The 22,524-nt window shown below is 47.5% G+C and overlaps 1 protein-coding gene and 1 long non-coding RNA gene across 2 annotated transcripts in view; one reads left to right on the top strand and one right to left on the bottom strand.

Annotated features, from left to right (window-relative positions):
- Positions 1-17: 17 nt before the first annotated feature.
- On the top strand, positions 18-4,144 carry LOC103562698 (uncharacterized). The gene is made up of 3 exons (XR_547732.2): positions 18-982; positions 1,090-1,290; positions 2,306-4,144. It is a non-coding gene; the product is annotated as an uncharacterized lncRNA (long non-coding RNA).
- MEI1 (meiotic double-stranded break formation protein 1) overlaps positions 984-22,524 on the bottom strand; it is a 69,759-nt gene continuing 48,218 nt past the window's right edge. The window contains exons 21-31 of the mRNA XM_008537828.2: positions 21,071-21,236; positions 19,525-19,629; positions 17,572-17,682; positions 16,801-16,961; positions 14,763-14,844; positions 14,413-14,588; positions 4,028-4,109; positions 3,447-3,553; positions 2,300-2,431; positions 1,998-2,110; positions 984-1,172 (exon numbers count right to left, since the gene is read on the bottom strand). Coding sequence (XP_008536050.1) covers positions 1,127-1,172; positions 1,998-2,110; positions 2,300-2,431; positions 3,447-3,553; positions 4,028-4,109; positions 14,413-14,588; positions 14,763-14,844; positions 16,801-16,961; positions 17,572-17,682; positions 19,525-19,629; positions 21,071-21,236 — 1,281 coding nt within the window. The 3' untranslated portion in view covers positions 984-1,126. The remainder of the gene's footprint in view (positions 1,173-1,997; positions 2,111-2,299; positions 2,432-3,446; positions 3,554-4,027; positions 4,110-14,412; positions 14,589-14,762; positions 14,845-16,800; positions 16,962-17,571; positions 17,683-19,524; positions 19,630-21,070; positions 21,237-22,524) is intronic.

Below are 22,524 nucleotides of genomic sequence, written 5' to 3'. Positions count from 1 at the left end.
CACTTCCGGCCCCGCCCGCCAGGCTCGGCGCGGTCGGGCGCGCGGTCCTCCCACCGCCGCGCGCGGCAGCTCGGGCGCCTGGTGCTCTGGTACCGTCGGTTGGAGGAAGTTAAGTCTGCATGGGGTCCGTGCCCGTCTCAAAGGGCGCGTTAGCAAACTGGGGCCTTGACCCCGGCTGGGCGGCCTTCCACGCGCCCTCCTCGAAACTTTTTCGTCAGCTCACAGTGTTTTAAACTGCACTTGGCAAGATGAGTTCAGTGGGTCGTGACTGGCACCTTTTTTTCCTGAAGTAACCTGCAGTGCGGAATTGGCGCACCCCCTGCTCGCCCCCGGTCCGCCACGCTCCAAACCAAGTACGTCGGGGCCTTCCTCGTCCGTGCGTTAGGGCGGCGTGCAGCCCAGTCTCGTGCAGGGCCAGCACAGCCAGGCCTGAGGAGGAAGGGTGGGCGAGCCAGTTACGGCGCCAGGGCCCTCGGCAGGCAGGCGGGAAGGGAGCTGGGGGCGCACGTGGGCTGAGCCCGGACAGGAGCGGGCAGCTGTGGAGCGCAGAAATTAAAAGAACCGCACACGTGGGTAACCAAGTCAGCAGCTCTGAGGAGGGCCGGGAGCCAGGGAAGGCCGAGCCGGGGCAGTTTCACTCAGCCAGGAAGGCTGAGAAGGATTTGACCTGCTCGCTTCCTTGCCTGGAAATTGTACCTCTCTGCACCTTCCCGTGAGGTGAGGCAGCATTACAGTGCCTCTCAGAGCACCTGGAACACAGCAGCACCGGACACGTGGACTTTCCATGCCCTTCCGGCCCCGAGGATGGCCTGACGGGTTTTCTAGGTACGACGGAGGCAACCAGCTGGCTCTGGTGCTCCTTATGCGTTACCCAAACAAATCCGTGCCCTCTCTCCCTGAGGAGGCCGTCCATCCGGCTGAGGAACCAGCTGGAGGAGCCAAGGTAAGCTGACAAATGTTTTCGGAGAGCCCACACAAGCAGGTGAGTGCATCCTTTTATTTCCTGACTCCATTTCAACAATGGAATAAATGGCTCCAGATGAATGGCTGCAGTTGTCATCTCTTGTGCCCTGGCTTTGTCTTCTCTAGGTCTCAGTTCTGTTTCTGGGCCTTCAAGTCCTGAGGGTCAGTCTCTGATGTGGGACAGGGATACAGCCACCCCTCCCAGGCAGCTGGCAGCAAACATGAGAGGAGAACAGCAGAGAGGTGGGGCCAACCATGGGAGAAGCACACTTCAGAACCCAAAAAGGGCAAAATGGTCGGACAAGAACAGAGGTGCTCCTAAGAATGGTGGGATGGATTCTAAAATTGGGACCTGAACACCTGGGCTAGGTTGTTGCTATACAACAGGGAACTATTCCGTGGAAGGGAGGAGGAGGAGAGCCAGGGAGGCAGCCGGTGGGGTGGGGAAGAAGCACCCCCATACATACACACACACACACACACACTTCCACACCAAAGTGTCCCTGGAGCACCACAACAACCCCGGAGAAGGCCTCTGACCACTGCCCACAGCCCCAGTCTTTCTCAGGGCCATGCCAGTAACCCAGCACCCCCCATGTTGGGCTGAGGGAAGCACCTGTGCCCACTGGAGTTGGGTAACTTTGTCCAAAGCTCTTGGGGAAGGACTAGCTCCTTCCTGAGTTTGGTGATATGGCTTTGGAGACAGGCAAATCTGGGGTCAAATCCTGATGTTGTCACTCTGATCCTGGGCACATCATTTGACATCCCTGGTCTAAGATACAACTACAGTAACACTCCTAGCTGCTGTGAGGATTACATACAGTGCATGTAATGTGACTGGCCCTTGGTAGGAACTTAAACAGAACAAGTCATTGTCATTGCTATCACTGTTAATTATTCTCACCAACCCCTGCTAGCTTTAGAGGACAGGACTGTAGACAGTACAGCTCTCTGTCCTGAAGCATGATGCCACAGCCTCCCATAGCCTGGGTGACCTTGCCCAGGCCAAAGCTCCCAGATGCAAGAAAGGATACAGCATGTCCTGTAGGGGTGGCTGTGCTGAGAAGGCCCTGGGGAAAACATCCTCCAAGGAGGCCTGCAGGGTCTGGGCCATGCAGTGATCAGCCAGGAGGCCCATGCTCTGGACCTGATGGGAGAAGACGGCAAGAAAGACTGGCCTTCTCAGTGCCCCCTCCATACAGGCCCTCTCTACCCTCACCCCCCTGCACACCTGACCTCCCATTGGCTGCTTTGGCCAGGGCTCCCACCCTCCACAGAGAAGATGGTGTGGAGGGTCTGTCTCACAGTGGCTACACGGTATCCCCTTCCGACCCACCTGCAGAAAGAAGCCACGCAGGGCCTGGAGTGTGATGTTCGAGAGAGTAGAGAGATCAGCCAAAGCTGCACCTTGCAGAACGTGACCCACCTCTTCATGAGAGAGGACGCTGCTGCTCCGGAACCGCACAAACTGGCCCAGGGAGAGAAGCCCCAGACATGCAGTCATTTGGCATCTCCTTCATTCATAGTCATTTCCTGTGCTCCTGCTGTGCCCAGCACTGGACCAGGGACACATCTGAAGTCCCCCAAACCCTACCTTCAAGGAGCTCAAGAGCTGGTGGGCAGGGGTGGGGTTGTGTCATGAGAGTGCGGTAAATGAGGCAGACCTGAAAGAGGTGGCCCTGCTGACTCCCTCAGTCCCTGCCCCCACCACCCACCCCTCAGCCTTGCTCTCACACTCATGGCCAAAATGGACTATGGTTACACAAACACACCACTATGTGCTCGCATACCTGCTTCTCACTTCACTACCTGGAATACTTTTCCTCTTCTGCCTATTAATCCCACAAGCCTCAGCTAAAATGTTACCTTCACTGCTAAATGTTCTTTCATTTTATTAAAGAAATACAGGCATTAATTGAGTGCTTACTACATTCTTATTCACTTCTCCCTCCCAGCTCAGGCAGAAGCACTTATTTTCTCTGTGTTCCCACACCAACCACTGATTAATTCATTGATCCACTGCACTATTATTCACCGGCTTGCTGCTTTGTTGTTTATCTAACAGGCACTAACTACATGCCAGGCACTTAGCATATCTTCTACTATACTCTACCACTAATAACATATTTTCACTATTAGTTTCCTTGTCTGTCTTCTTCTCTATACCAAGGGACCCTTAAAGGCAAAGCATTTGGTTCATCGACATCTTTGGTACCTAGCATAGGACCTGGCATATAGTAGGGAGTCCTGGTCAATGTTTCATGAGTGAGTGAATGAAAAAGAGTGTCCAGGGCTTCCGGGGTGAGGAGATATGGACATTTAGAGAAATTCTCTGAGCAGATCTCTTGTAGAGTGAAGGCCTGCCTCACCCCTCTACCTTCTTTGAGGGCTAGGGTTACCTAAAGTAAAGTATCCCTGGCTTCCTCAGGACCACCCAACTCATGACATTCTTCAGACCACAAAACCATCCTTCCTGCACTTACCAGAGTCATGAGCCTCAAGATCTCAGGTCTAAGGAAGGAATTCTCTCCAGCATCCAGGAGGGTAAACAGCAAAAACCGATTCCAAGGCTGGGAGGCCACATGGAGTGCTATGGGAAACATCAGTCACCCTGGGTTGTTAATGCTGCCTTTCCAAAGGTCTTGGGACACTGCTAAAGAGGACTTTCTCCTATTGGCTCAAAAAGGGGCTGCTCAGCTAGAGGGAGGACATTGGACAAGCTGACCCCAGGAGGTTTCTTTCTTCTCCAGGCTTCTATCCACCTATGCTGCCCGGCTCAGGGAGACCACATATCCCTCTATTGTGAGAAGCAGGCAACAGGAAGGGCATTGCCACTTAAGAGCTTTGTGACCTTGGCTGGGCAAGTTACTTGACCTTTCTGAACCTCAGTGTCCTCATCTATATAATGGGCATGACAGTGTGTTTGCAGTGTTGTTAACAGAATTAAACAAAGTGAGTGTGAATCACAGAACAAGGGATGGGTGTCTGGAGAAGGACGGTGGCAGGGGCTGGCCTCCCTCCAATCTCTCGCATGGGAACATCAGAAAATGGAGAGGGTTTCTACCCATATCTGGGCTCCGGTCATGCAGGTAGTCAAGCAAGGCCTCCAGGCAGCCAACACAGGCATGGGACAACAGAGGGTCCTTCTGCAAACAAATAAAACCCACAAAAGTTCATGTTAGATTTTGCTGTCAGTGAGTTTTGCTACCAACCAAGGAAAAACATTTGGTTTTCAGAATAATTTGGACTTCAGAATTTTGGATTTGGGATTGTGGCCCTGTTGAAGAAACACTGGTTTCCTCTCTCACCCACACACAGAGCATTGTGCTTATACTGGTGATTCACCTACATTCAGAGACTGCTTTGTTTCAGAAAAAGAGATGTGCCCTGGGCCCCACTAAGAGATTCAGAGATAGTAGACTCTAAGAGCCTCACAGTTTATCTGAGCTAGTGGGTTTCAACCTTTTTTAAAGCAGCAGAACGTTTCACTCAACAAAATTTTAGGCTCTAATAAGCATATCAAAAGGTCTCATTATCAGTCATTAAGGAAATGCAAATTAAAACCACCATTACCACTATACACCCACCAATAGCTAAAATTAAAAAGACTGATGATACCAAGTGTTGACCAGAATGTGGAGCAACTGGAACTCTCATATACTTCTGATGGGAAGGTAAAATGGTGTAGCCACTTTGGAAAACAGTTTGATGGTTTCTTATAAACATATACTTACCATATGTGATAGGCAGAATTTTAAGATGGTCCCATGACCTTTGCTCCCAGTTGTTAGTCCCGTGATTATGTTACATTTTATGGCAAAAGGGAGACTGAGTTGGCCCAATATAATCACACCAGCCCTTTAAAAGCAGACTTTTCTCTGGCTGGTGGCAGAAGAACTAGAGAAACTGGAAGTGTGAGAAGGACTCAACATGTATTGCTAATTTGAAGATGAAGGGGCCTGTGAAAAAGAATGTGGGTAACCTGAAAGAGTTGAAAGAGGCCCCTGAGGAGGAAGTGGATTCTTTCCCAGATCTCTGGATAAGCACCTAGCCTGGCCTACACCTTGATTTCACCCTAAGTGAAGAAGCTCGTGAAGCCCACCCAGACTTCTGACTTAGAGAATTGTGAGATAATAAATGGGTGCTGTGTTAAGCCATTAAGTTTATGGTAACTTGCTACACAGTAATAGAAAACTAATAAGTCATTTGACCCAGCAATCCTACTCCTAGGTATTTACCCAAGAGAAATGAAAACAGACATCCACACAAAGATTTGTACTTCAGTATTAAGGGTAACTTTATTCATAATAGGCAAAAACCTGGAAGTATCAAATATCTATCAACAGGTGAGTGGATAAACAAATTGTGGTACAGCCATATAAGGGACTACCACTCACAAATAAAAAGAAATGAAGTACTGATATACACAACAATATGAATCTCAAAAGCATTAAGCTAAGTGAAAGAAGCTAGACACACAAGATCATATATTGTATGATTTCATTTATATGAAGTTCTAGAAACAGTAAAACTAGTGACAGAAAGCAGATCAGTGGTTGCTGAGGGAAGGGGATGAGGAGAGGGGACTGATTACAAAGGGGAACAAGGGAACTTTTTGGGGTGATGGCAATGTTCTATAACATGATTGTGGTGCTATTTACAAAACTATATATTTGTCAAAACTCATTTAATTATACACTTAAAATCTGTGAATTTAAAATTCATGTAAGTTATAGCTTAATAAAACATTCTTTTACATGTAAAAACAAACAGAAAAATCCTATGCTCTCTTCATGCTACTCTTTGGAAGGCAGCAACCTGGTGGTTAAGGGTATGGGGGGCAGATTTGGGTTTGGATCCTTGCTTAGCCACTTACCATCTGTGTCACCCTGGCCAAGGTTACTTAACCTTGCTGAGCAGGGATAAAAAGATTACCTGGGTTGCTGAGAGGGTTAGATGAAAAACGGATATAGAATGTTTAACCAGTGCCCCGCACAGAGTAAACACTCAATAAATGGTGAACATCTTAGTGAAATGCCTAACAGGGGAAGCACTCTCCCTCTTTAACAACCCCTGAGTCTCCTCCACAGAACCCCTAAGGCCCCCAAGGCACTCAGTTTGAAGTGGTTGAGCTAATCCATTCACCTCATTCTACAGCTGAGAAAACTGAGGCCCAGAGAGAAAATACTTGACCTGAGGACACCTGGCTAGAAGATGGCAGGTCTAGAACCAAATCCTAGACCTTGTGCTCTTTCTCCTTCTCTAGTCTAAAATTAACTCTTAACCAGTGGGCATTTCCAGCTTCTTGCCTGGAACCTAAGACCACACAGCCATGAGCCAGCATGCCCCAGTTTCCCCACCTAGTGAGGAGCTGTGGTGCTAGAGCCACTCTCTGACCCTGAGTCCATATTACCCCACACAACCAGCAAGGGCCCCCTGGATGGTGGGTGAGGAGCTGGGGCTGCTGGGTGCTAGGAAAGCCAGGAATTACCACTCAGGTAACAATGGCTCCTCTTCACAATGCACTTCTTGGGACACTGAAAGAATATGGATTTTGTAGTCAGAAAGACAGGTTTGAATCCTGACCTAAAAGTGTGACCCTAGGCAAATTACTTAACATCTCTGGGATCAGTTTCCTTGTCTATAAAACTGAGATGATAATTTCTACCTTATAGAGAAGCTATGATGAATAAATAACATATGTCCAGTGCTTGCACAGAATAGGCACTCAGTAATGTCCTCTCCCCTTCCTCCCCACCTCCTACTCTCCTAGAACCTTAATCTAACATCAACATCTGCTCTTCTAGGAATGATCCTTGAGATCAAAGCCTAAAGTCTTGTAAAACTAATTAGCTCACTGATTTCCAATTTGGTAACAATACACTCCATCCTACCCCAATCAGAAAGCGAAGTCTGAGCACAGAAGATATCTGTCTCTTTCCTGCTAAGGTTCACCCTTTCTCCTTCTCCAAGGCTCCCCATGGATGTAGCAGCTGGACTGGAATCAGACAAGTAAGCCTGAAAGCACTAAAACCATCTGACCCTGGTTACCAACTTATAGAAAGAAAAACCAACCAGTCCAGAGAAACTCATTCTGAACCTCCAGGTGCAGGGCTAAATGAAGACCTCTAGCTGCTCTGAGGGGGCTAAGCCACTTCAAACCTGATACTTGTCAACACCTGTTTAATGAATACTTAAAGGTATGGCTGAGTACTGGGGCAGCAGGACTGAGGAAGCAGCCTGTGGAAGCACCTCTCTCCCCTCACTCAGCTCACTCCACTCAGCCAGTCCAAGTCCCTGCAATCTCACTCTCCTCCAGAGATAGGGACTAACCAGAGCATGCCCCTGGACTCACATTTCCTTTCCTAGATAGAGTAGCACCCACCTCTCCCCTCCACCAGCTTCTCTCTATGGAAGGAGGAGTGACTAGTCCAACTGATACTCTGGAAGGAGGAACCCTCAACTCGGCCTCTACAGCAGACTCTCATTTGAACCCACTGTCTACAGAAAGGGTATGCTTTGGTCTACTCTCGGCCAAAGGGTAGGCATACCAGGAAGTGAGGCATGAAGTCCCAGGGTTGTCCAGCTTTGCCTGTGACTTGGTAAATACATTTAATTCTGGGGTGAGGTTGTTGGAAGGCCACTGTGGCCATATATACAGCCACTTTCTCCCATTGGCCTTACCAATAAAATAGAGGTTTTGATCTTTGTCCGATTTCTGTGTCTACTACCCAAATAGTTTCAAATTGGGAAATGGCAGGATATGGGACCAGCGCACTCCTCATTAGTCCTCTAATCCCAATCAGGGTCTCTCCTCTGCCCCAAATAGTTTATGCAGTATTTCCTTCTAAATACACATGATTCCTGGAGTTCTAGTCAGTACGTTTTTTTCATTACATCCCCAGAGCTATTTGTGTGCTTCTAGCAGAATGGAGTACCTCCCATCTCTGCCCAGGAAATGAACCTCTGGGGAACTTCATTTGCTCTGCTCTTCCTCCACCTCTTCCCAAATCCTTTACATCTAATCCAGGTCACCTCACAAGTTCTGTGACTGTTGCAGTCACATGACCTCTCTGAGCTGCAGTTTTCTATCTCATAGGGCTGGCTTATGTGAGAACCACATGAGATCGTAGGCAGGAAAGGGCTTGGGAAACTGAGAAGTGCTAACTGTATGATGTTTGCTGACATTCCTATTTTTAATTTTACTTCCAGTCTCTTTCACCTCAGTGACTTGGGTCTATCATCCTACAGTGCACTCCTGGACCCCTGTTTCATGAGTATTCCCCTCCCCAAAACAGAATCCCAGCCTTGGAAGAAACTTTAAGGGTCACCCAAACCGACACCCTTCAAGCCCTGAGACACCTGGTTTCTGCTTAGAAACCCCCAACCACCAGCCACTCCTCTCCATTCCTCCCAAGGCAGCCCATTCTATTGTTAAACAGTCCTGGCCATGAGAAAGGGCCTCCTCCTGTAGCCACTGGTCCTGTAAGACCAGTTCAAACTGACCCCATCTTATCAACAGGTTTTTCAGGGCCAAACCAAAAATTTGCAAGTCCTGTAGCCAGAGCGTGCACAGAGGAGAAAATCTTGACCTGAAATGACACCAGAACCAAAGATTCTCCCCACCAAGGAATCAAAGGACCAGACACAATGTCAGACTCTTGTCAGAAGCAAGGGGTGTCCATTAACTAGAAAGATCCAGTGTTAAAGCCCCTTCCCCACCTTACCATAAATGTTTAAAGCCCTCCAATTGACACCTGCCCTGCTAGCATTTCCTTGGTACCACGTTTCAGTGTACGAGCCTATTCTCCCTAACCTCTTAAATTTTGCCCCAAACCCTGAATCGGGGAGACAGATTTAAGAGCTTTGCCTCCTGTCTCCTTGCTAGTCAACTTCACAATAAATCCTTTTCTTTTCTCAAAAACTGATGCCCTGATAATTGGCTTTTTATGCACATTGGGTGGGCAGAGTACCCCAATTTTGTGTGGTAATGCTCCTGTCTTCCTGCAGCTCTACCCGCTGGCGTAGGTCTGCATCTCCAAAGAAACCCAGAACAAACTTACTTCATTTCTACTCTGGAGACATTTAGAGACTTACAGTCTTGTGGCCCCTCTGAGAACTAAGCAGAAGGGAAGTTAGCCTTAGCTCCTTCCCACCACTCCCATGCCACCTAAATCACTCCAGTGACCACGGCCCTTCTTTGGACCCCTCCACTGACCTGCTCTCTTCCCCCAATGTGTCCCACCATAGTGAACCCTGGACATTCTCCATCCTCACTTCAACTAACACTTCTCTGTGCTGTGCTTCATTCCTGGGGGAATGGAGGCTGTTCTTATAGGCCCAAATCGCTTAATGCTGAAAGACTCTTTTTATTTTGCAGATAGAGAAAATGAGGATAAGTAAGGGGAAGTGACTTGCTAAACTCCTTCAGAGTTAGAAGCTGGGCAGGGGCTAGAATGCAGATGTGTATGACTCTGGCCAGTGCTGGTTCCATTGCACTGTACTGGGCCACCTCAGACTACTGAAGATTCTGCACACTGCCAATGCATTCAATCAGTGATGCCATGTGACTGCTTTGGCTCAGAGAAGTCAGGGAGGACCAGCACCCAGTGCCCTAGTTTAGGCCTCATTGTCATTTTTTTCCCCTTGATACCATTTTTGAAAATAACAGCTTTATTGAGATATAATTCACAAACCATAAAATTCATCCTTTTAAAGATATAATTCAATGGTTTTAGTATATTTACAGAGTTGTACTGCTATGTAATTCCAGAATATTTTCATCATCCCAAAAAGAAACCCCATACTCATTAGCAGTCACTCCCTATTTCCCTGCCCCACCCCCACCAGTCCTAGCAACCACTAATCTACTTTCTGTCTCTATGGATTTGCCTATTCTGGGCGTTTCATATAAATGAAATCATTTAATATGTGGCCTTTTGTGTCTTGCTTCTTTCACTTAGCATGTTCTCAAGGTTCATCCATGTTTTAGCATGTCAGTACTTCATTACTTTGTGTGTGTGTGAGTGAGGAAGATTGGCCTTAAGCTAACATCCATTGCAAATTTCCTCTTTTTGCTTGAGGAATATTGTTGCTGAGCTAATATCTGTGCTGATCTTCCTCTGTTTTACGTGGGATGCCACCACAGGATGGCTTGACGAGCAGTGCTAGGTCCGTGCCCAGGATCCGAACCTGCAAACCCCAGGCTGCCAAAGCAGAGCACCTGAACTTAACCACTACACCACCAGGCTGGCCCCTCATTACTTTTTATAGCCAAATAGTTTTCAGTTGTATGTATATACAATTTGTTTATCCATTCATCAGTTGGTGGACATTGGAGTTGTTTGCATTTTAGGGCTATTAGGAATAGTACTGCTATGTGCATTTGTATACAAGTTTTTGTGTGGACAAATGCTTTCAATTTTCTTGGGCATATACCTGGGAATAGAAGTATTGGGTCATATGGCAATTCTATGTTTAGCTTTTTGAAGTACTTCTAGGCTGTTTTCCAAAGTAGCTGCACCATTTCACATTCCCAACAGCAATGTATGAGGATTCCAATTACCCAACATTTGGTATTATCTGCCTTTTTTATTTTAGCTGTCCCAATGGGTGTGAAATGGGCCTCACTGTCATTCACTTGGGTCATTGCAACAATCTCTTGCCCAACAGTCCCCTTGCCTCCAGGCTTTCTCCTCCTACTCATCCCTTCTGTGACTGCCAGAATGATCTTTCAAAGACACAGTCTGACAGAAGCCCTTCCATGGCTCCCCACAGTACTTCTTAGCCTGGCACAATCTTGCCCCTGCCTAGCTTTCCAGTCTGATCATCAACTTCTCACCACACCCCCACACCCCACTATGCACTGTCATATTATGTGATTTTACTCATGCTGTCCTCCCTGCCTGGAATGTCCTTCCCTATACCTCTGCCTAACACCATTCAAGGCTGAGTTCAAATGTCGCCTTCTCTGTGAAGCCTTCTCTGACCCCCTATGCAGGGGAAGTTTTTGCCTAAAAGGAGTTTACAGTTTTCAGAAGAAGACAGAAATGCAAACTACTGACTATATAATAAAATATGATAAATGGGATCCTCAATACAGGGCTGAACAAACCATTCTGGCTGCTTGGGAAAGAGAGACTTCCTCTATTCTTGGATTACTATGGAATAAATGTTTGCTGACTGGATGAATGATTAAACGAATCACGAGCTGTTTTTAGACAACAAATCTGTGGAAGGCTCTGAGGGAGGCTTAACTCCACTCCTGAGGGAAGGACAGAAAAACAGAATGATTCTTCCACGTACTTTCTCAGGTCCTGGGCAGTGACAGAAAGGGCATTGTGGCTGAAAGCAGAAGGCCAGGGAATTTCTCAGGAGGGTGGCAGTGAGAGAAAGGAGGAAGGGGCTCTTTGGTCCTGTAACAGGCAGTAACAGGGAAGTGACTGAGGATAAGCCAGGCTCCTCACCAACACTCTCCTATCACCAGTGCAGGCCCAGTAGCCTCTACATGCGGGATTCATGAGTTACTCCAGTTGGTTCCCCTTTCCAGGGACTGCTGAGGGCAGTCACAAACTTTCAGAGACAAATACAGTTTGATTCTACTTATATGAGGTACCTGGAGGAGTCAAATTAATAGAGACAGAAAGTAGAATGGTGGCTGCAGGGGCAGGGAGGAAGAGGGGCAGGAATGAGGAGTTATTGTTTAACAGGGACAGAGTTTCAGTTTGAGAAGATGAAAAAGTTCTGTAGATGGATGGTGGTGGTGTTACACAACAGTGTGAATGTACTTAATGCCACAGAACTGTATACTTAAAAATGGTTAAAATGGTCGATTTTGTTATGTATATTTTACCACAATTTAAAAAAAAAAAAAAACTGCCAGAGGCAGAGGACAGTGTCATAGGCCTGGTGACACCTAGGCTCTTGGGCAGGGGAGGTGAATGGTGATGGTGCTACAATAAATCACTGGCCCCTTAGTGTTTAGGTTATTGGTTTGAAAAAGGCTTTTTATCACTTAAGGCCTAGTTCAAATGTAACCTCTCCTGTGGAGCCTTCTTTGATTCTTTGATTGTGTTTCCTACCATCTGTGAGTGCTTACATGGCTGAAACTGTATCATATTCATTTCTATGTCCTCATTCATTCAGCAAACATTACTGGATACCAATTCTGTGCCAGGCTTTATGTTGGGTATCGAGTTTAAGGAATCATTTTTCCCCTATGTTCTGAATATTAAAACAGGAACTTCAGCCCTTTCAGAAACATTGGAGAGAAAGCATTTGCCCTTCCTCCCACCCTTAACTAGATCTTTCTCACCCAAGGAGAGATTTACCTCACAGGTGAGATGCTAGCTTAACATCTACTGTGCCCTCGGGGCAGGATTAAGGTATTAAAGGTCATGCTCCCATGAACTTAAACTCTTAAGATCTTGGCCAGCTGGCTAAGTGCCCATAATGAAAACACAATTTTTCTGCTTCTGGTCTCCTGGTCTGGCCTAGGGGAAGGAGGGTGGTTTAAAAGCTCCTTTTGGAGAGACATGACAAAGCTAGTACAGTAAATTGTTAATGGTAGAATCTAGGTGGTAGGTGTATGAGTGTTCACTGTAAAATTCTTTCATCTTTGCTGTATAGTGGAAAAATCTGAGACCGAAAAAAACCCATTCTGACCTTAAAACTTAGCTACATTCTACTATGTGTTTACCAGCAATAAAGCTGATGTTTTGGTTCTCATCTGATTCCTGATTTCTCAATTGGTTTTGAACCCACCAGGGGAACAAGACACAAAGATTAACCGGACACAGTCCCTACTTGGGGAGCTCACAGTCTGGGGAAGACTGATATGAAAATGGGAACTTACAACAGAAAGAGTTAAGTACTACGACATGATAGAGGTTGGATCCATAAAGAGCACAGAACCTTGTGCATAGATGTGCTGGCAGGACAAGACTCAGCGACCACAGAGGCAGCACAGGGGCCACTCTTGGAGCATCCTCCATCTCTTTACATTTCCCAACTTCCCCTCCCTTGTGCACAGGCCTAGGGGGGATCAATCCTTGAACATAATCTCCCACAATCAACAGCCATATCATACATGTGCAGTCATTATCTGGGCACCAAGTGGAATCTACTCAAATCAAGGCTCCCAACCCATCCCTGGGAAGTCTCCACAACTCCTCTCACTCATTTGCTGGCTCCCCCTACCTCCCCATCTCTTGCTCCATGAATGCCTTGCCATCAGATCAGACCATGTGGATCTGTGACTATACTGGACAAGCTCCAAAGGACAGGAAAAGAGAGTCCAAGTCTAACTAAAACAGCATAAACATGTGGGGGTTCGGTCACCCTACAGTGACCAGCTCATATTTGAAAATAATAGACAATAAGCTCCTTGAAAGAGAAGAAAGTCCTGGGGAATCAAAGGTGGGAAACAGGCCGCAAGGTCAGGGACAAGGAATGAGTTCATATCAGAGAACGAAATGGTGCTGCTGTCAAGATCAATTCCATCTCTGATGCCGCCTGCCCTTGGGGACCTAGGACAAGTCACTTGGTCTTTCCAGTCCAGCTCAAGCACCTCCCCCATGAAGCCTTCTCTGACAGCTAGCCCCAAACTCACCTTCCACCAGCCTATTACTTACATCCTGAGACCCCACAGTGCTGTGCGCCCCTTTAGCCAAGCACTGACCACAATGAGTTATCACCTCCTGTCTACATGGCACCATCCCCACACCCCCAACTGTTAACTCCTCAAAGTCAGGCACCTGACCTATCTCCATGGCCCCACCACTCTTCATAGTATGTGATGGCTAGATAAGCAATGATCTCCAAAAGTCCTCTAAGCTGTAAAACACAAACTCCTCGGGGGTGGACATCTACTGTTTTGCTTGCCCAGGATCCATTCTTCCTTCTTCTGGGAACAATTTTCTTCTGCAGAACCATCCCTCTCTCCTGTTCATGTGGGTTATAGAGAGCTGACCATATGCCCCAGCTTCCAGGACATTGCCCCAAGCCAGGTCAATCAGAGTGTCCCATGCCCTGGCCATAGTGATTGGCATATTACCCAAGCCAGGCTAATGAGACTCAATTCTGGGGACTACTGGAAAAGAAAAACTTTCTGCTGGAAGGATATAAGCCAGGAGCTACTGTTGGTCATCTTACCATCCCATGAGAATAAAGCTGACAGAGAGAAATGCAGAGCAAAGAGATGGAAACAGAGTTCTGATGACATTGTCTGAGCCTCTGGGATCCAGCTGTGCCTGAAGCCAGTATTGATCCCTGGACTTCTGAGTTATAAAACAATTTGAGTTTCGTTTCCATCACTGTAACTTTAAAAGTCCCAATCAATCCACCCACCTGGAGGGAATACTGAGCTCTTTACAGGCAGCCACCCCTTCCTGCTCTTGTCCTGAGAGAAGCAGGCTGCACTTCATGGGTTCTGCTTAGCAAGGGCCTTACCTGCACCAGGAGGTTCTGCAGTCCGATGACCAGGGACAGCACTTGTGATGTTCCAAGTGGAGCTAGGACAGTGTCCTCAGGGGCTAGTGGTGGCTGGGTCCCTGAGGGCAGCAGGGCCACCAGGGCAGAGGAAAAGCTTTGTTGCAGGGCTGTCCGCAGGAAGCATAAGATGGCAGCTGAAAGCAAGAAACTCCTTATACCCAGTTCCTGACTCTTTCCCCACCTCCCACTCAGCTCTGTCATAGGGAGAAGACAACGGAAATAATAAAGGCTAATCTGGGATGGGTGGTCCCATCACAGAATCTAGGAAAAAGCTCTTCTTTTCCTGCTAGAGGCCCCGGGGCCCACACCTGAGAGCAGCGCAGCCTTTTTCTTGGGAAAGCTGAGGGCCTTCAATACTTGGTCCAGTTCCACGGACAGTGTCTGGTGAACCTGGCAGGGCAGGGGGTAAAGGAATAACCCCCACATTCTGGGAGCTTGGCCAGAAAATAACCTGCCCCAATATCTCTTCTACCCACCCACACATACCCGCTGCATCCAGAAGGACAGAGGAGGCCACACAGAATCCTGTGAGCCTCACCAGTCCTGGATTCAGGAGTGTGAGGAGGAAAACCAAGCCCATACCTGGAGAACCCTTCTTTTCTCAAATCTCTTCCATCCTCAAGGACCTCCTCCACCAGGGAGCCCTCCCCGGCCATCTATGGTTCAGTCTCTGCCTCAGCCAACCACCCACCTAACTTAAATCTGGAATTAGATGGCCTGGAATAAAAATCCTGGCTCTACCACTTGCCAGCTGTCTGGCCATAGGCAAGTCACTGCATTGTACTTCTCTCAGCTTGCTTCACTTTCTTCATCTATAAAATGGGGACAATGCACCTGCTTTCACTCCCTCCAGAGCTACTGGGAACAGCTGAGGATCAGCCTTGGCGACTCTGCTCCTTAGCGTCAAAGCAATGTCCAAACTGAGGGGTTAGTCAGGGTGGCAGGTTCAAAGCTGTGAGTCTGCTCGGCTCTCCTCCCTCAGAACACAAGCTGCCTGAAGGCAGAAACTTCTCCTCTGCTTGGATCTATCACAGTCTGACACAAAGCAGTTCCTCAAAAATGCTTGTTAGCTAGTGGAATCAGCAGGTTCTAGGCAGAAGAACCAACTTGTAGAAAGGTAAGGGGATACCATACTCATGTAAGATGTTAATAGAGGAAACTGCAGGGGATATATGGGAACTCTGTGCTATCTGCTCAATTTTTTTGTAAATCTATAACTGTCCTAAATATAAAAGCTATTAAAAACCAGTCAATCAATCAAAAACAAAGGTATGGAGATGTGAAAGAGTGCAGCTGACTGGGAGAAGAAGAAACACTTGGTCAGAGGTCAGGGAAGGAGGGTGCAATGGCAGAAAGTAAGGCTGCAGGGGGGCCAGGTAAGAAGGGTTTGGCTGGCCATGTGGAGAACAAAAGGGCCACTGAAGGAGTGTGGACAGAAGAGACAAGCAACCAGACTGTGGCTGCAGCGAGAGGAGATGTAGAGGAGGGAAGAGGCTAGGAGATTGTGAATAGGCCACATTAGTGGTGAGAACAAACAAAGATGCCTGAGCTAGGGCACTGGGGAGAATTTAGAGTAGAGGTAGTTAGTAAGTAATTGTCTAGGAGTGAGCTGAGGGCCAGGGCAGAGCCAAGGACAAGGTGCAGGCTTCCACCCAGGCAGGTGACTGCAGGGGTTCGGGTGAGCCCAACAGCCTCATGCAGAAAAGGAAGATTGGTTCCTGTCCCAGATCAACACCACAGGCAACAACCTGCAGATCTGCTATAGCATAGATCTGCCACAGCTTGCAGCAACCCTGGAGACCAAACTTTAACAATGACTTCATAGCTTGCCACCCAGCACTTCGAGGTCACAGGCTGGCTTCTGCCTTCCTGTCCAGTCTAACAGTCCACTTCCTACATTCTAACCACTCAGTACCTCACCACTCTCCAAATATGTACACCATGTCCTAACTTTGTGCAGCTTCATGTCTTTGCTCATATTGTTCTCTTTACTTGGAATGCCTTTCCCCACTATCTTTGCCTGGTACAATCTTACCTTTCAAGGCTTTGCTAAAGACTACAAGTTCCTGAAGTATAGGGTAAATGCTCTATTCATTTTTTATTCCTCTGTGCCTAGAATACCGCCTAGCATGTAGGTGATCCATATGTGTTAAACAGATTAATGTAAACCAACGTGACAACAAACCCGCATGTTTTTTCCCCATTTTGTAGGCAAGGAAACTAAAGCTCAAAGAGTTAAATACCTTGCTGAGGTTACGCAGCTAATAAGCCACACAGCTGGGACCAGAACTCAAGATCTGTATCACTCCTTTGTGTGCCCCAAAGGCACAGGGGTTAGAGACTAACCTGCAGACTGCCATCGTGCTGCTGGGCAGAGAAGGAGGCAGTAAGCAGCCAGGCAGAGCAAAGGAGTGCTGTCCCGGGAGAGCCTGCCTCGGCCCAGGTGAGCGCCAGCATCTTCTCCAGAAGCTTTATCAGGGCCGTGCTGCTCAGGAGCACTGCAGCAGCTGTGGATGATCCAGCAGGGCAGGCACCACGTGAGTTATACAGGAGCTCCAGCTCAGTGCCACCACAGTGGTTAGTTAACACCCAGTGGGAGCTCCACGCATATGTGGTAAATGAACAAAAGGATCAGCTTAAGGCTATAAGGATCTCAGCATCATTCCAGAACTACAGGTTATCAGAACCAAAAAGGATCACATGCCCATCTGATCCAGCCACATCTACCTCATTTATATATATATATATATATATATATATATATTTTTTTTTTTTTTTTTTTTTTTGGAGGAAGACTAGCCCTGAGCTAACATCTGCTGCCAATCCTCCTCTTTTTGCTGAGGAAGACTGGTGCTGAGCTAACATCCATCCCATCTTCCTCTACTTTATATGTGGGATGCCTACCACAGCATGGCTTGCCAAGCAGTGCCATGTCTGCACCCGGGATCCAAACCAGTGAACCCCAGGCCGCCAAAGCAGAACATGCGAACTTAATTGCTGCGCCACTGGGCCGGCCCCCTCATTTATATTTTTAAGATGGAAAAATTGAGGGCAGCAAGGGCCTCAGACACTGCCCAGCACCCCTCCTCTTCACTATCCCAGCCTGGGCCCCAGCACCTCTTTTCTGACTGCCTGGTGTGGTTTGATGAAGGCTCCAATAGAGGAAGTTGAAGGAGGGCTGCAGGACGTCCACATCAGTGGGGCTGCATTTTCCACACAGCTTGCTCACTACAAGAGATCAGAGTCCCCAGGCACCCCATCACACACCAATCTATGGCTTTAAAGCATACCAGCACTCACACTTCTTACAGATAACGGCCCTCAACTGGCTAATTTCAGATGTCAGTCTTGGGGACTAAGCACAAACTAAGTGTCCCTGGTATTATAGCCTACAGAAAGAAACAGTGACAAACCTGAAGGCATGTTCCCACTCTCCATCTGAACAAACATCAGGCAAGCAGCCCACAGCTGCATGTTAGAACAGACTGCACAAGTTTAGGTTGCCAAAAGGTATCCTATAACAGTGCTCGTGCCAGCACAGACCCCAGGTTGGAGGGTCTGCAAAGGTCATCTAGGCCAACCTGTCAATCTTAGCAGGAAAAAGATCCAACCTCTGAATCCTTCCAGCAATGGGGCACTCACCACCTTCCCAGGGGAGCTCTGTAACCATTGATGTGCAGTTCCCTAAACTTGCCATAGTCTCTCTCTCACATCAATCCCATCTGGCTAACTCCTTAACTCCTATTCAGCAATCAAGATTCAGCTCAAAGTTCACTTCCCCCATGAAGCCTTCCTTAACCTCTCAAGGCAAGACTAGATGCTCCCCCAGCCCTCATCAGAGCAGTTACTACACTGTAGAGTAAACATCTATAGAAAACATTCCTTTCCTCCTGGGAATTGCCACTCCTTGTTCCTCCACCCTCTACCATCCCAATATGACACCTATCTAAGTCTCTATTCACTTTTTGGCAGCCACATCACACTTGACTTCTAATTGGCTCATGGTCAACTGGACAAGCAAGCCCCTCCCACATCCTCATCCCTGAACTGCAGTCCTCTATCCACAATGCTCTCAAGTAAAAGTACTTAAGGGTTATATGTAAATATATATTACATTTCAAGTGTATGTTTCAGCCTGTTATTCCTCCCTGTCAGAGGCCCTTTTGACAGCTGATTTTGTCTCACACAGACCTCTCTCCCAGCTGAGCATCATCCTTGACCTGACAGACAGGCTGGCAATGATCAGCACTAGGCTGGGCCTAGAAGCCCTTGTTGAGCCTGACACTGATCTTCTCATGAGGAGGTCTGGGCTCAAGGCAGGGAAAGAACCGTCCTGATCTGTGGCCAGAAGACCTGACAGTCCACAGGTACCAAAGACATGCCATTTTTCCTATTAATTTTAACCTTTCCTCAACTAATCTTCCTGAAGGTACTGCCTATGAAGTGGCAACTGCACCAGTGAGCAATGAAAGGTCCTAATGAGGTTTGGGGTGTGAGTAGAAAAGAGCCCTAGAGAACTGAGAACTGGATCTTCAGATCCTGAATCAGCTGTGGAATGAGGTGGAGAACTGAACCCGTGTCAGGAAAAATCAGTTTACACAGATAGTATCTACTGAAGGCCTACTAAGTGCCAAGCACTGTGTGGCATTCTACATCTATAGTTATTCCTTATCTCAACTTTAAATCAGGCAAGTACTATTATTTTACCTATGAGGAACCTAAGGTTCATAGAGGCTAGGTGATTGCCCAAGGTCGCATAGCTAGGGCCTAAGCTGAGAACAAACCCAGGCCTTCCTGACTCCAGAGCTTATGCTTGTCACACAATGAGATATATATATATATATATATATATATTTTTTTTTTTTTTTTTTTTTTTGGTCTCCCAAACACTCCCAGGGAACAAGCAGAGAAAGATCTGGAAGGTCCCTGAGCAAGAAGCCCACAGGAACAGAGTGACCCACTAGCTTCTTCCAAAGGGATAAAAGGATAAAGAAAGGAGCAATGCCACTGCTACTGAGGGAGCATCCACAGCACACCAGCCCTAGGCCCTCAGACACAGTCCCAAGACACCTTGGTGAAGGAGCTTCATGGCCATGCTGTCCAGTTCTTGCTCTGACTCATTCCTCAGCTGCACTAAGGAGAGGAGGCTCAGCAGCAATGGCAGGTTCCCTGAGGCTGTGAGGAACAAGGAGGGCTGGTCAGGGGCTGGATGTTTAGATCACCTCAAGGTCAGACAGACACCCCACCCTGCCGTAAATGGTTTGTTGGAATTTACCCCTACTCCCTACCTTCTTCTTTCTTCATTGGGAACAGGGGCATCTGATGTACAGAGTGCCAACTCTGGGTTGGATATGGAATTCAATATTTCACTTAATTCCCTTAAAACTATGTGAAACAGGGATTGTTATTCCTATTTTGCAGTGAAGAACATTGAAACCCAGAAAGGCCAAGCGACTTCTTCAAGGTCCCACAGCCAGTAAGTGGCAGGGCCAGGACTTGAGCCAAAATGTGAATCCAATGGCCACAGTCTTTCCACTATGTGTTTCCACGAAATCTCATGGCTGTTAAACACTAGTGTCAGTTAGATGTGGCTTACCCTTCCCTGCAAAGGAACGACTCAGCTACTCCAGACACCCTTATACCTACCTCCAAACCCCCATCCTCAGTCAAGACTGGACCAAGTGCCACAGCTCTCCTCATACTTCCTGTTAATTGCTTGGAAATTTAATTTAAAAATTCAACTTTCTTTCCTTTATTTTTGAGGAAGATTAGCCCTGACCTAACATCCACTGCCAATCCTCCTCTTTTTTGCTGAGGAAGATTGGCTCTGAGCTAACATCTGTGCCCATCTTCCTCTACTTTACATGTGTGATGCCTGCCACAGCATGGCTTGATAAGCAGTGCTAGGTCCACGCCCAGGATCTGAGCCAGTGAAGCCCGGGCCACTAAAGCAGAGCCCACAAACTCAACAGCTATGCCACCGGGCCAGCCCCAAAAATTCAACTTTCTAAACATAGGAAAAGACATACCAATCCCAGCCTTTTCAGTGTCTTCATACAGTACCAAACATCAAGCTTCCTTGACTACAGAGAGTCCCATTCCAGATTTGGAAACAATCCTTCTGGATCTCACTGGGAGCTTCCAATATATCACAGATCCACCCCCTCCCTGGCCCCTACTGGCTGCTGTTGCCTCCTTGTTCGCCCCCATATTTCCTGCTTTCCCAACGGGGGCTGCCATTCTTGTGACAAACAGCTCTGAGCACATGCTGAGCAGGGTAGGGACATGCAAGCATACATCAGACACACCCACTTATGCTAAAAACACAGAGACATTAAACATAATTAAACACACTTACACCACCACCAGACACACACACACACACACACACACACACACACACACACACACACCCCACCCCAAACCAAATATATTGAGCACTTACTCTCCAATGGGGGGAAGGAGATAAAGTTTAACTTGATGCCACACTGGCCTGACTTTTCTTTTGCAGAGAAAACGCTGATTCTCTGTGCTGGAACAGACCTCATCAAGGCAGAGATGCCTACTCCTTACTGACCTTCAGGTCAAAACGTACCCCCAGCAGCTGCAGACTGACCTCCTGAGGGGGAGGCCCCATGCTCCACCAGCAGATGCTGCAGGATCAGCAGGAAGTGACCTCGGATGAGACCACCCACTTGGACATCCTCATTCCTCCTCAAAAAAGTCCTCAGGATGATCAGTACCTTGCGGGCTGTGTCCACTGGGCTGGAATAGATGAGGTCCTGAGCAGGAGAGAAGAAAGCTAGAGCTCAGAGGGCATCATAGTCGGGGACAGGTAGACAGTGAAGAAGAGAAGGGCTGGGAAAAGACCCAGGATGATGGTGTCACAGAACCTGGGGAAGGAAGTGCTCACTTACTCATCACTTATTATGTACCATCCTGTCAAATCAGTCCATCCTAAACAGGAGGAAACAAAGGCTCAAAGGGATGACATGATGTACCAAAGGTCACATAAGCCAGTAAACCGCACAGCTAGGATTTGAATGCAGGTCTCCTAACTCCAAGCCCAAAACTCTTTCTATTTTCCAGGATGTCTTTCTCATGCAAATGGAAGTATTAGGATCAAGAAGAGGTTGTTTCAGGATAGGGGACCTGAGTGTGCCTTAAGGGAGAAGAGAGGAGAGGGATGGAGATGTCACAGGGCAGGAAGAGGATAGGTTAAGACAGATTCAGGGCAGGAAGGGAAGTGAGGACCAGGTCAGGCCCCTTCTTTGCCATGGCATCTGGCTATTTCTGCCCTAAGCTATAAAGGCCTTGGGTTCACAAGGTGGGAAAAGACATTGCTTTTTATTTGCTTTCGCAGTTATTTTAATGAGTATATGTTAAAGGCAAAGCCGGTCAGAAGCTGCACCAGAGGCTATCCCACAGCTCCTGGCACCTGCTAGCTCAAACAAGCCAATTCCTTTGGACAGGCTAACGTACCAGGTCAGTTAGGGCTGGGTGCTATGAATCCAAGATCACACACACTCCCTTTCCAGGGAAGACAGCTCTTGACACACAGAGAGACACAGCTACAGGGCACCTGGCCAGACAAATCCAGATGTGCTAATCACTGGGTGGCACCAGGGTGTCCGGGCTTGGCTCTTCACAAAACTCCACAGCTGACAGAGAAATAACTATATCAATAGCAACCACCCAATTAGAGCCTCATAATGTCAGGTACTGTGCTGTGTTTAAACAGTAGCTGTATGTTTGTTTATACATTATCCATCTCTTCATAATAACTCTTCCAGGTAGGCGTCACTCCGATTTTTCAAATGAGGAAACTGGGGCAGATAAAGTAGTTTGCCTATCAAGAAAGCAGTAGTGTTGTAAATTCCACTACACTGAGTTAATGAAGGGCAGGGATGAGATAGGTTTTATCTTTGTCACCCTGTAGGGACTCAGAAAACATCTCTAGAAAGAGAGGATCATGAATGGGAGGGCTAGAGGGAATATCAGTTTATTTCCATCAACACTTTTACTTTACAGAGTATGAGACTGAAGCCCAGAGAGGGCATGATTTGTCCA

Source organism: Equus przewalskii, chromosome 29, assembly GCF_037783145.1.
Source record: "Equus przewalskii isolate Varuska chromosome 29, EquPr2, whole genome shotgun sequence".
Lineage (NCBI taxonomy): Eukaryota > Metazoa > Chordata > Mammalia > Perissodactyla > Equidae > Equus > Equus przewalskii.
The sequence above is the reverse complement of the archived record's forward strand: the minus strand, read 5'-3'. Positions and strand labels throughout refer to the sequence as shown.